Source organism: Uranotaenia lowii, chromosome 2 (assembly GCF_029784155.1).
Source record: "Uranotaenia lowii strain MFRU-FL chromosome 2, ASM2978415v1, whole genome shotgun sequence".
In the NCBI taxonomy this organism is placed as follows: Eukaryota; Metazoa; Arthropoda; class Insecta; order Diptera; family Culicidae; genus Uranotaenia; species Uranotaenia lowii.
Genome location: NC_073692.1, coordinates 134,753,845 through 134,767,763, shown reverse-complemented (window position 1 = coordinate 134,767,763; position 13,919 = coordinate 134,753,845). Strand labels below are relative to the sequence as shown.

General features: G+C 31.4%; 1 protein-coding gene across 1 annotated transcript in view; it reads left to right on the top strand.

Moving 5' to 3' along the window:
• LOC129747602 (uncharacterized) overlaps positions 1 to 13,919 on the top strand; it is a 70,532-nt gene that overhangs the window by 46,451 nt on the left and 10,162 nt on the right. The window contains exon 4 of the mRNA XM_055741895.1: positions 5,345 to 5,517. Within this exon, the coding sequence (XP_055597870.1) occupies positions 5,345 to 5,517 (173 nt within the window). The remainder of the gene's footprint in view (positions 1 to 5,344; positions 5,518 to 13,919) is intronic.

The window sequence follows — 13,919 nt, the reverse complement described above, 5'->3', positions numbered from 1 at the left end:
TTCAAAGTTTCACATTTTGAATCACAGCCAGTTTGTTTACACAATTTGGCAGAAAATATCAAATCAATTTGATTTTATCTACAAGTTGTGTTTAATTTAATATCTGATTTTTATTGTTCTTAAATTAACCAAAAATTTTTTTCCTAAAATCGATTTTTAATGCACAGTAATCACTAATTAAGAAACATTAATGTCAAAAAACCTGCAGAAAATGCTATATTTTCTGTGTGAATTGTAAATTTTTCAAGAGCCAAATTTCGAACTAAAATCTTCAATTTGAATCGAGTTCGCTGGAATCAATTTTGAACCTCGAAAATCTGATTAACAATTTTCATCGATGGAAAAAAAATCTTAAACTTGCTCACAAGATGAGTAGATTTTTCTTACTTGATTTAAGTATAAAAAAAGTTTTTTTAAAGAAATTTTAAGCTGTTTTAAAATAACTAGTTTTTTTTCCAAATCAATGACCTCATATGTATATCTCAGATTTATGAGCAAATTCAAAAATTTTTCTCAATGGATAACGTAAGTTTCCTTCCTAACGCCCTGCTCTAAGGTTTATTTTGATAACAAAAAAGCTGAAAAATCTTTGGAGTTGGCAAGAACTATAATTATATGGATAAGCTGAAGTTGCTGAATTTTTTCCGAACGTATCCGGACCGGGTAAATCCAGACCATTTTATCTAAAAACCTGTAAAAAGCCGGGCATTCGATTTAAAAAATTTTAATCCTAAATCCGGGCAATATCCGGGAAAATTCCAGCAAGCCTACGGAATTGTTCAAAACATTTTTTTTTTGTTTGCTTGGATTTGACCACCGCTCTTACTTGGGTTCTTTTTTCATCAACATTTTTGCTGATTTATGACGAATTTCAGCCATTCACATAAAAAAAATTATTTGAAGTAGGAAGAAATAGCGAATATATTTCAGAAACTATTCCTAAAAATGAAGAAAAACACTTGACATTTTTTTTACAGATTTAAAATCGTATTTTAGACTTCCGAAAAACCATTTAAAATATCGTTTTTAGAGCTAAAATCAAAAACTACACCCTAAAGCTAAGCCTTTACTCCAATCATGGGCGCTCAATATTTAAACGCCATTGGCATAAGATGTGAACGCCAGCGGTGATGATTTGATTTGTGACCGCCGCACAGTAGGGTAGAACCTACAAAAACTTAAATTAAACCAAATTTTTATTTTTTATTTAAAAGTTGGATATTTATATTTTAAGAAAAAAGATAGATAGCGCATCTCAAACCTATCAAAAACTTCAAAAAATGTGATGTATTGAGCAACTTACAAAGTAGGAAAAGTTGGGGTAAATATTTTGTGATTAATTGAAAAATAAAATTAAAATATCTTTATAGCTTTGTAATATAAAGTTTATTTAAGATAAACGCTAACGCTAATTTTCATAAAATTTGAAAATTGAAATTTACAAAATACTTCTCTTTAGTCATACCGAGAATAGTATGCCATAACAATACATCGTAGATGTTCAGCAATTTCAACCATCTCAAAGTATTATTTTTCAGCTAAATTTTACCTCAAGTTACATATTCAAATGTGGAACTAAGTTTCAACATTATGAAACAACATAAAATATCTGCTAATAATGAAGAAGTTATTCAACTTTTTGTGAGGCATATTTTTTATGTTTATCATGCAATTTGAATAATTTTTCTCACTAACTCGTTCTTGAAAAAGAATCATACTGTTAAGTTTGAGATCCTAGTGAGTTTAAAAATACTTTTATTTTTTTACTTCATAAACTCAAGGAGTCAAGTTAAGTTTTTATTACAATTTAAACTTGAACTTTTGTGCATAAACTTTTTAAAATGCTCTGTGAGCTCAGCGATCTATATCTAGAGAATCATACAGAGAATCATAGAATTCATACAAAACTACTCTATAATCGATATTAAATTATCTTTCTGGTGAATAGTTTCGATAGTATGAATTAACATATATGATCTAGAATTATGTGCAGAAGATGTTGGTAATGCAGATTTACAAAAGTCAGAAAAGACCTATATGTTATACAGTACCGTTCATAATTGTATAGAATTTGGAAGCACGCGCCCTGTCACTTCGAATTTGAACTTCCATAACTTTTTACTCTGATGATATTTTTTGGTCAAATTTTCTGCGTTAGATAGATCAACTATCACAAAATTATATCAAAAAATATGAGCTTTCTAAAACTTTTGTGGCCTGAGATACAGTAATTCTACGAAAATCGGACTTTTTGGACTTTTACCAATGAAACTGCTATATCTAAAAAACTACGCTACGCTTTTTCTTGAAATTTTGAAGGTTGATTGTTGAAATATAAAACTAGCATGTCTGAAGTTTTTGAAAAATTCTATTGATGGCATCAAAAGTTAAGCGTGGTATAATATTTCAGGCATGAACCTAGAAATGTGATTTCCATAGAATTTTGGACGAATGTTTTCATAGGAAAAGTCTATTTTATGTTTAACAACCAGTAAATCTATTTCAACCAACAAATCAAAACAATATCGCGAGATTCTAATTTCTAAACACATATGGACCAGTTATTTATTTTTTTCATTTCTTCATTGCTTTTGCCAGACATTTTTTGACTGATTTGTGGATGGAAACAATATTGTTTTGAATCGTCCAAAATTCTATAAAAATCGCATTTTTAGGTTCATGCCTGAAATACCTCGCGTAACTTTTCATGCCATCAATAGAACTTTTCAAAAACTTCAGGCTTGCTAGCTTTATATTTCAACAATCAACCTTAAAAATTTCAATAAAAAATGTAGCGTAGTTTCTGAGATATTGCAGTTTCAATGATAAAAGTCCAAAGAGTCCGATTTTTGTAGAATTACTGTATCTCAGGCCACAAAAGTTTTAGAGAGCACAAACTTTGTGATATTATAGTGTGATAGTTGATCTATCTAACGCAGAAAATTTGACCAAAAAATATCATCAGAGTAAAAAGTTATGGAATTTCAAAGTCGAAATGACAGTGAGTGTGCTTCCAATTTCTATACAATTATGAACGGTACTGTATAGAAAAAATGGAGGCATTTTCTTTGTAACACCACCACGTATAAATAAACGGACAGTCGGAATGAAGTGATATTTGGTATCCGAGGGTTTTTCGGGTCAGAGATGGTTTGTATAATAGTTTCAAGAATCTCACTTTCAATGGAAGAGGTGCTCCTATACAAAATCAACTAGAAACAGGACTTACTCGAACAACTTGAAAACGATTTTCATGAAAACCGATTCACAAGCACGAAGAAGTTGAAGAACTTTAAACATTTTCCAACGATTTAATAAATTACGGGTAAAACGAAGTTTACCGGGTCAACTAGTTCCTTATATTTTTGAAACTTAAACAATCTTTTACACTGAATAACAGCTAATGAAAGGTCTTTGGCTACTCGTAGCTAAATGGTTTATTCTATGTTGATCACAAGGTCACAAATGAATAAATTTAGTTTAGTTTAGTCAAGTTATAATTTAAAAAAAAACTGATAAGAATTTTCAAAAATTGTCTAAACATAGTTAAATCTTTACAATTTTTGTTTTGTGTTGACTTTGAAAATTTTTTTATCATTTATTTAAAAAAAACTGGGACTGAATATTTTTGGATAAATTAAGACATGAAGTTTAACGAAAAAACGTGTTTATTTTTTACAAAACTTCAAGAAACAATTTTTAGGAATCAACTGATTTTTTTCTTATGAATTGTGCGTTAGATAGAGCAGTGTCCCATCTTCAACGTAGAACATTTTGAGATGTGTAATTTATTTTTCGTCTGGAGTTATCGTAATCAAGGCAAGGTGAACTTATCGTCATATACCCTACGTATATTCTAAATTTTTGTACCTTTCGAAAAAGAATCCAAATATTGTGCTTAATATTATCTTTTAATAGATGAAATAGCTTTTATTACCGAAAACATTTCATACAAAGACATCAAACCTCTATGAGTTGATTTAAAAAAGTTACGAGGTTTTTCCAGCATTAAGAAGGTTCTGCCTCAACGGCAGCTTTTACAATTTCTTGTTTCTGAGTTGAACAATTATCCAATAAGATGAAAATCCCATAATCTATTTTTCTTTGTGTCGCTTGAATGTTTTTATGTAGTGGTCCTACATTATTTTGCCCAAGAGCTCGAATCTGTAAGCCAGTCCAGTAAGTATAAAGCAATCATATCATCTTTGGTGTAATGCACAATTCTGACATTTTCGGCACATAGTTAGCCCCGATCAGCATTGAAATTTTGAATCCTCCTCTTTGAGTGTAGAATGGCGACCGTGAAAAATTGCTTAATGAATTTGAAACTTCAAAATATTTGATTAAAATTAGAATTCCTTACGTTACTCATTCTAAGTTTGTAAATCCATATTTTCGATATATAAATTTTTCAAACTTATCTAAGCTACCCAGCTGATGAGCTGCTACTTTGCATCTGGAGCAAATTACTTGCACCATAAGGTCCGGAAGGAGAAAACAATTATCAGTCCGTTTGAATGGCGCCAGTCTCAGGAACAAATACCATTTGAGTGACCATAAAGTTGGGAAAAGTAAACCGACTGGGGCGTCGCGGCGAAGAAAACCAATTGAACGTCGTCTTTGCCCGTCGCCATCGTCATTAAAAACTATTGAAGTGCTTCGCGCGAGCAATTGAAGCTGCTAAAAGTTTTCCCCCGCTCTCTGGCTTTTATTTGTCTAGCTGGGGGGACATCTTGGATCCTTCTGCACTATTTTTACCAGAATGGATCCTTTTTGCTTCAAGGAAAGAAGCGCAGGGTGGATGTGAAGGGAAGACTTGTTATGGTCATTATCTCGGCAGGAAATTCTTCATTATCATTACCGTTGTATTATCTGAGGTCTCTCAGATGATGTTTCGTTTGTGCCTTTCCGGAGACTGTTTGAGCAGAAATGGGATGGGTTTCGATGATGGCCGAGCATAATTACTCGCCGCGCAGTTGCTGCTGCCTGCTGATGGCTGTTGTATTTGGCATTCACCGAGTATTCCGTTTTCTTAATTATTTCGATGAAGTGGAAAATTTTCCACTTCCGTAGATTGGAAAAGGGTTTTTTCCGGCTGACATTTGGTAGGTTTTTCTGGGCCCTATAAAAGGAAAATCTTCGATATCCTTTAGTTGTTTCCCAGAATTCGTCTTCTGATAATGAAAGATGGGCGATTGAATGGAAAACTCTTGAAATTGTCTGTTCGTTCTGAATGCATTGCTTAAATAAATAAAAAAAAAAACAAACAAACAAAAATAATTCTAGGGATTTAATGTTTATCATTGTTCATTAATATCTTTTTTCACCTCTTTTTCTCCCTCAGCACTCGTCGATAGGACGACCTGTTGCCAGACACTGCTCCTCTGTTCGGCCTGTCTCAACAACATGACCCGCCTGGAATCAACCGCTCTCTATTCGCTGATGTCCCACGAAACGGCCAACAAGCTGCGAGTGGCCGTGGAACGACGTGGCCCCGGTGCTTCGATATTTTTATATGTAAGTATAGATGTCTTAATTGAGCGTCATCATGAGTAATTTTCCATTTTTTAATCGAATTGTATACCTAGATGGAATCCAACTTTAATTTGTAAGATATAAAGGGGCAGTTGATTTTTTTTCTAATTAACCTGAACAACATTCAGAATTTCTATCGTCCTTTCTTCCCTCACAAAGTTAAGCAAACAATTGTAAACAACCAACATCGATTTTGGCTCCTTAAATCCTAAAGGTTATGAGCGGTTGCATATAAAGAAATTGTTAAAAAACATTCAGAATGTAAATGCCATTCTCTGGCTTTGGTTCAAATAAATCGCCTGAATTTATACTAATACTTTATTATCAGGGTTTCTTTTGAGCTAAATGTCACAATTAAGATAATTTGAAGGTTTGAAAAAGCCACACTTTTCTCTCTTTACTTCTTTAAATTATAATCACTAAGACATATTCTACTGTTACTCACTTTGATTATCTTAACTCACATTTTGCGTCACAGATTTTTGAGGTTTAATTCAAAACCTGGAAACGACAATCGATTGTACGAAAAAAAATCAAATTGAATTTATTATAACTAAAAGTGCTGTTCAGTTACATCGAGTTTTGTGACGATTAAGTTCTATGAAGTGAAATTATACTGGAGTTTTAAATATTTTGAACCTTGGAGCAATTGTTTGGATATATTATTTCTCAGAATTAACCTTTCAATTCAAAGATGGGCCAAGTATCAGAAATTAGATTGGTTGGCGGGCCAAACAACAAATTTTTCTGGAGTATTCAAAGAAAACAAATGATAACAGATTTTTTGAAAACGTCATTAAAACATTTGCCTATCGTCACATCGAGTATAGATTGATCTTAATAAGTCATTTTGGTTCCCTCATATTTTTACTAATTTTGCTCTGTTTGATGTATGTATAGAAGAAACATTACGCAATACGAAATGAATTATCCCTCTCAACTTATGTATGTACGTCAATCTTTTCAAGTAATTTAAAACTTTCTCGGTTTATTCATCCCAGAAATGACAAATCACGTGTCTACAATAGACATTAAGTCAATTTTATGGTCTCTAAATATAAACATAACCGCTCATTTTCCAAAGTTTTCAAGATCAAAGACAAATAAAAAAAAAAGCAGAATGGAATTATTGAAAAACAACGTTGATAAGCTTTTGAAATTTAAAAGAATAATATTTTTAACGATGTTTCGTTATATCATAAACAATATCAATGCAATCCAATTTTCCAGTACAGGCCCCGTTCGTTTTTGGCATCATTCGATTTTGGCAACATCCGATTTTGTCACATGTGCCAAAATCGAACGGGTTTTTGGTACATTGCCCTTGAGTTTCCGTTATAACAGGATCTATATAATTTGTACAAAAACTATAAATACGTTTTTACGTTCTTAAATGGTGATAGTATACAACAACAGAGACAAAATTTTTTTAAAACATTATAAATCACTAAAAAATGACAAAAATGATGAATATTTCATAAAACTGAAAAACATATACAAGAAAAACAGTTAAAATGACAAAAAAATTACTTAAAACTGATGAAGAATGACAAAAATAGCAAATGCGACTGAAAAAAACAAAATTACAAACAAAACAAGAAATATTTAAAATGTATCAAAAACATGATATATAGAAAACAAAATGATTAAAAATAGTATAGAATTAACTAAAAATTACGTTTATTTTGATAATAACAGTTTTTTGTTGTTGTAATAAGAAAAAAAAATAGTTGAGGGTTTGGCAATATTCGATTTTGGCAAATGCTCTTTATGAACAGGATAAATATGAAATTAATTAATCTTTGCACCTTTTTTAAGAAATAGTTATGAAAAAAAGGTTTTTTTCTGAGATATTTGTCAGCACAAAACCGGTTGAATTCTACTACCCAACTGTAAATCCTTTCTAGTTTTCCATTATTGATGTACATCAATACAGAGCATGTTGCCAATAAAAATATATTTGGAATTGGCTTAATTTTCGCTAATACACTTTTTTCTGTTAAAGCTTAGCAAAAAAATAACAAATTTGGAAAATTTACAGAGCAAACTTTTGATATTTCACTTAGTTTGCCAAAGTTAGTAAATTTTGATGGATCTACGAAGATGTTGAAATAGAATTCAAGTTACGAAAGCATAAAATTGTTGTAATAGTATAATTTTAATTATGACGTAATATGATTAGGTGATTTTTTTTTACGATTTTTTAACGATTTGGATACGATCTTACATTTTTCTGAGGCCAGTTAACTCCTCAATGTGGCCCGCGGGTTTGGCCACCCTTGCTTTAATGCAATGTTGTTGTTATAAAACAACATAAATCAAAATCCAAATATCTTGAAAACGCTTATATATTTTTATGTATTGACAAATAAATCATTCTAGAGATTAAGAAAAACTAGTCCATGATATTGAACAAAATATAAAAACAAAATTGCAAAAATCAAATTTATTTATTTTTTTGAAAAAAAAAGGATTTGGGAAAAACTCTATAATTTAATTAGATTTGCAAATTCTAGCAATTTTTTTTTATCTCAATCAATCACAAAAACCTTCGTGCATCCAATTCACAAGGTTGGGAAGAAATTTAAATATTGTTTTAAATTGAATTAGAAATTTCTAAAATTATTTTTCAAATTTGCTGGGTCGTTACTTTCATAATACTCAAAATAACGTCTTCAAACCTGTTCAGTTGTGTTATTCGAATTGAAATGTTAGTATTTCACGGAATCAATAACTGCAATTCTCATTTAAAAAAAAGTCTTGCATCGAAGAGTTAATAAAGTCTTTCCATGTGATACTGTCTCACTTTCGTTTCAAACTGACGATGAAGGAGTGATCTTCAAGGTTTTCTTTTAGATTCTGGGAAAGCTAACATCTAAAAAAGAGGGAAGTTTATGCCAAGTCTGGTATATCTATTCAATTTGGAAGATCAATATCTTTCTGTATTAAACACTTAAGTGCCCAACCCTTACGAAAAAATGTCATAAAACCACATCGAATAGTTGGTTTAAAAAAAAAAATTTCGCTAAATGATGAGGAATATGTCATTCTATCAATCGTTGTTACTGAAACCTGTTTGATACGAAGTTGTCAAAAGTTACAGCTAAGAGAAGATTCAAAACATGAAAAACTGTAAAAAAAAAACCAGTTTTTAGAAAATTGATCATTTTTGTAGTGATCCAAAAAATTTGCAGTTGGTAAAAATTTAGCTAGAAATAATGATAATACAGTGAAAACCCGATTTTATCACCCCCATGATGAATTTTAGAGTGATAAATCGGGGAGAGTGATAAAACCGGGAGATTTTGAAAAAATGATTTTAATCCGTCATATTACTAATAAATTACTACAAAAAACGTATATTATCCCAACAAAACAGTTTAGAGGTTTTGTAGTAGATATTCTCTTTTTGATATATTACTAGTTATAGGTTTTTTTTACATCAAAACATCATACAATATTGGTTTTACGCATCTTTAAACACCTTGTTTCGACCGGTGTTATCAGAAAAATTAAATAATCTTTAATGATTCAAATCCAAAAGATCTAATTATTTCTTTTGGTTATAATTTACTGAAGATAAGATTCAAAGCTTCGGTTCAAATAAAAAAAAATAATGTGCCTGTCACATATTTAGCCTCTAAAAATGCCTGGATGACTCAAATGATTTTCCAAAACTGGGGTGGAATTATGAACCCTATTCGATTCGAGTTACCCGTTTCGAGTTGAACTCGAATCGGATTAGAATCAGTATTACGAATCTCGTTCAAGTTCTAAATTTTAACGTATTAGATTTTGAGTGAATCGGGTAGTAGATCATCTCGAAACGTTCCATTCGAATCGAGATCGGTGATGCCAAAGTTGGTCGAATCGGACGAAACTCGATTGTTTCGAGTTCCATAATCCCGCCCCTGGTTCCTCTAGGACTTCGTACCAGCAGTACGCAAATTTTCAGCCGAAATGTCTATTCTTCCTAAAGCTGTGTTGTTACTGGATAATTGCTCAGCATATCATACGAATGATGAGCTAAGTAGCGATGATGGTTTGATAACTGTTTTTAATGCCTCCAAATGTGACTCCAGTAATTCAACCCATGGACCAGAATGTAACTCAGAACTGTAAACTTAAATATCGTCAAAAACTTTTGCTACATGTCATGGCTCGCGAAATCAATATCTGTCAAAGCTTGAAGAGCATAACGTTGAGGGATTTATGTTTCTGGATGCACGATGCTTGGAGTGAAATAAAGCGTACAGTAATGCAGTAGTAATGGAAGAAAATTGGAATTATTTTAAATATCAAACTCGTTCACGAAGATGATGTTCCCTTGATTCATTTGATTGATGTAAATAACCGCGATGAAACTATTTTGCCACAGGACCCTGAGGAGAGATATGCAAGTAAAGCTTTTACGGATGAAGAAATTCTGAACATGACGCTGGATGATCAGTCAGCATTAAAAGAGCCCCTCGAATCATTGGGGCCATTAAAAATTTCGGATGTACATAGCTCCAGGCTTAAAATTAGCGGCATCTACGCCAAATGATTCATGTGAAATTTCAAGAAACATAATTGATGTGGAAGCTGTACGTATGTTAGACAACATAGTTGATTGGGCTGATGCTTCAGATCTCTCTATAGAAGATGTCATCTTCTTGCAACGTATCAGAGAGATTGCTTTGAAGAAAGCTCAAACAAATAAAACACAGCTTTAAGATTACTTGAATATGTTCTTTTATACCATTTTATTTAGTTATAATTGTATTCAACAACTTTGATTAACAAAAAAACCTGTTTAAAACTTGAATTTTTTGTTTAAAAATCTTGATACGTCCCTGATCAATCATCTTCACTTTCAATATCGATGTAATCATCCATCAGTTTTGTCCCTTCAGAATGATTTCAACCTCAAGATGTTCAACGGAAATGAAAAAAAGGCGATATTTAGTATTTTTGTGTTGAATAAAAAATGATGACAAAATCGGGAGAAAAAATGAGACAAAATCGGGGGTAGACAAAATCGGGGGCAGACAAAATCGGTGTGTGACAAAATCGGGTTTTCACTGTACCAAAAATGCACAATATATAAGGAAATTGATTTCTAAGACAATTTTTTTTACTCTTGACCATCATATTAACTCGAAGCCAGTGTTCCAAATATCACTCATTTTCAATGAATGTTTCTGATTGCCCTTCGCACCTGAACGTACAGCGGTCGGGTTTCGTTATTGATTGCTACTGGACCTACCAGATCATCGATCGTTCAATTCATCGCTAAAATACAGATCACCTCGCACGATGCTTGCTGTCAAAACAGTGCAGCACCATCATCAAATTGGAATCTCACCAATGCGCAATGCATATGGCGAATCTTGTTGGTCTTCGATCAGGAGTGAATGGATCAGGCAGTGAGTGAGTGATACATGAAGCCGATCATTAGCGTATTTTGTTTGATTTGATATACAGCAAATTAATAAATTTATTTGTTGTTATAACGTTTTTTAACATCAGTAGGATTAAAATCAAATTGTAGTTGTGTTTGTGAGGGAAAGATGTTCACTTTCGCCGTGTTTTTAAATTTTTACAAGTACTTTTATTAAACTGTCGTCCGTCACGATAAAACTACTGAGAATTTATGGTGACCCGCACAACTGTTTGATTTTTCTCGTCCTGCAAAAAATAATTTTGAATTTCATATAATTCAGGCAGATACTGAGTGAGCTACATTCAGAATGGATCAGTTTGTATCTCAATCATCTCCGATATGCGATGTTTGCTAAACCGATAATTCTGAATGATGCGACTCGGTTTGCATAGCTGATAGGAGCGCTGATCGAGATTGCATACCAGCCAGGCGAAGCAGTTGCGAGAGGCGCTATCCCATTATACAATCAGAATGTTTCCAACAGGAAACGCATCCTGAGTGTTTGTTTTGATTGATATTCTGAACACTGCTCGAAGCAATAATAAATTTTTCAAAAACGATTTCAAACAAATCAGAATCGAAGTCTCGAATCAATGCTGTTTCCGGCAAGTTAGCAATAAATTATTTAAAAAGATGTTCCTTATTCAAGCAAATGTCTTGTTCAGAAATTTGCTCGAAAATAAATTTTTAGCAGTCAATTTAAAAATTTAAAATAAATTCGAATAAAAATTTCAAATAAAACCTGAGTTTAAAGCTTCTAACATAAGAATCATAGAATTAAAATGTTTAAATAATATCGCAGATTTAAAAAGAAACTAATCGGAATTCAAAATAAATTTCAGATCAAGCATAAAAATAATCATGAATAAAAATTGTTCAGCAAAATGATAATTACTGTGTAGTTCATAAATCGTCTTAGTAAACATTACTTTTCTTCATTCACAATTAAAGGCTTGATTGAAAAATTCCGCTGTAATATTTTTTAAGATTCGAATTGTGAATTCTTAATTAGGGAAAAAAATCATTTTACACTTGAGAAAATTTATTCAATACACAAACCTACTAGTTGATTGAATTTTATTCTAAAAAAAGAAGAAAATCATTTTTTTTCAAGAGTGCTAGTGATCAAATAACAAATTCAGAGATATTTAATTTCTTCCAGTTATCAAAATATAAGGACAAGATAGTTTTTTAAGTTCACAATAATAATTTTGAAAATTTATGAACGAAGAACATTATGCTTTCAGAACACAAAAATTCAGAATTAAATAACAATGAGAAACTAGCTTGGAAAAAATTTATTTTTTTTTCAATTTAAAACTAAGAAAGTTAAAAAAATATGTTAAAAAATTTGCTGAATTTATTTGAATATCGGAACAAAATAAGAACATTGAAAATATACCTTTTTAGTTTTGATGAAGTGGAGTTTACAAGTTTAAAAATGAATCAGTTTTGATTGTTTTGAGTGAAATTAATCATTGAAAATTGATGCTTTGACATATCTACAAGAACGTTAAAAAACTGATTAATGAATATCTAATAATGATGGTGATGATGATGATGAAAATATGATTACAAGCATTTCCGAAATGATTGAAGAAATTTAAATAGAAAAGTTTTTATTCATTTAACAAATTTGATGAATCCGGCTTTGTTTATTATTTACAAATATCACAAATTCAATTTCGTCCATTTGAGTAGAGGTGTGAACAAGTAGTAGTTTGTACGTCTCGGTGGTCGAGTGGTTAGCGTGGTAAGACGGTAATCGCTAGGTCCACTGATGGCATGGGTTCGATTCCCATCTCGGTACTGGATGTTAAATGTTAATCTTAAGTTGTCCACGTCATTTATTCAGTCTGTAAAGCCTAAATCGGCTAAGACGGTGTATGTCTTTTTTAACAAGTAGAAGACTTTTATAACTTTTCTAATCAAAATCAAAATTATTTGGGATCATGAGGAATGTTGATAATTGATATGAAGCCTTTTTAAATTTTTTGATGGTTCAAAATTTTTGACAAAAAAGTCAAATTAGAATTTTTTTCAAATGATTTTGACCTATCTTCAAAAGTGATTTCAAAAACAAAAGCTGTTAGACAAAAAAAACTAATTCATTTGTATCAGAACTCAAATTTATTTGAAACAAGCTCATACATTTTTTGCACCTCGGAAAAATACGGATTTTGAAGTCTTGAGTAATTTATCAAAACCAATTTAAAAAAGCAGTTAAGAATTCAGAAGAATGAGAAACACTTAATATAAATAAGGCTGAAATTAGTTTCTTGATGAATATTTCATATCACCATAAAATTTTGAATAGCATTATCTTTTTTTTTATAATTAAGCTGATAAGTTATAACGTAATGGATACTAGGTTTTGATTTTTATGTGGCTTATTCTGTTGACTATCGTGAGAATTTAACACCTGACATATGGCTACCAACTTGTGATGTGTAATCATCGAATACTAAAATGAATGAATTTAGAAGTTTAAATGGTTGGTTTCAAATTTAGAACTTGTTTGGTTACATTTCTAAATAAAAACCCATTTTTAATACGTGGTGGGATTTTCGTGTGTAAAGATTTTAGTTTCAATACAAATGGTTTACTAAATTGCAAATCGAAATCTACAATTAAAAGTAAGTTTCAATTCATGAGTGATTAAAGACTAAATTGCATCGGAGGCGAGCCAATTCTCTGGCATATTTGTAAACCCTTATTTTTTAACACCTTTTGGGATTTCCCGGTAAATGCATTCCTTGTATTGAAAATTTAACATGTAAAAATTCTCCTAGGGAGCCGGTTAAACCACTTAATTATCACCCCCACCCCCCTCCCCCGTTCGCACGGCTTTGCTATGAGTCAGTGTTGATGTTATTCAAAATAAAGGAAAAATGGCTGAAGTCTGTAAAAACTACAACCGAAAAACTACGGAAAGTAATGTTCCTTAGTGCCTGTAGTT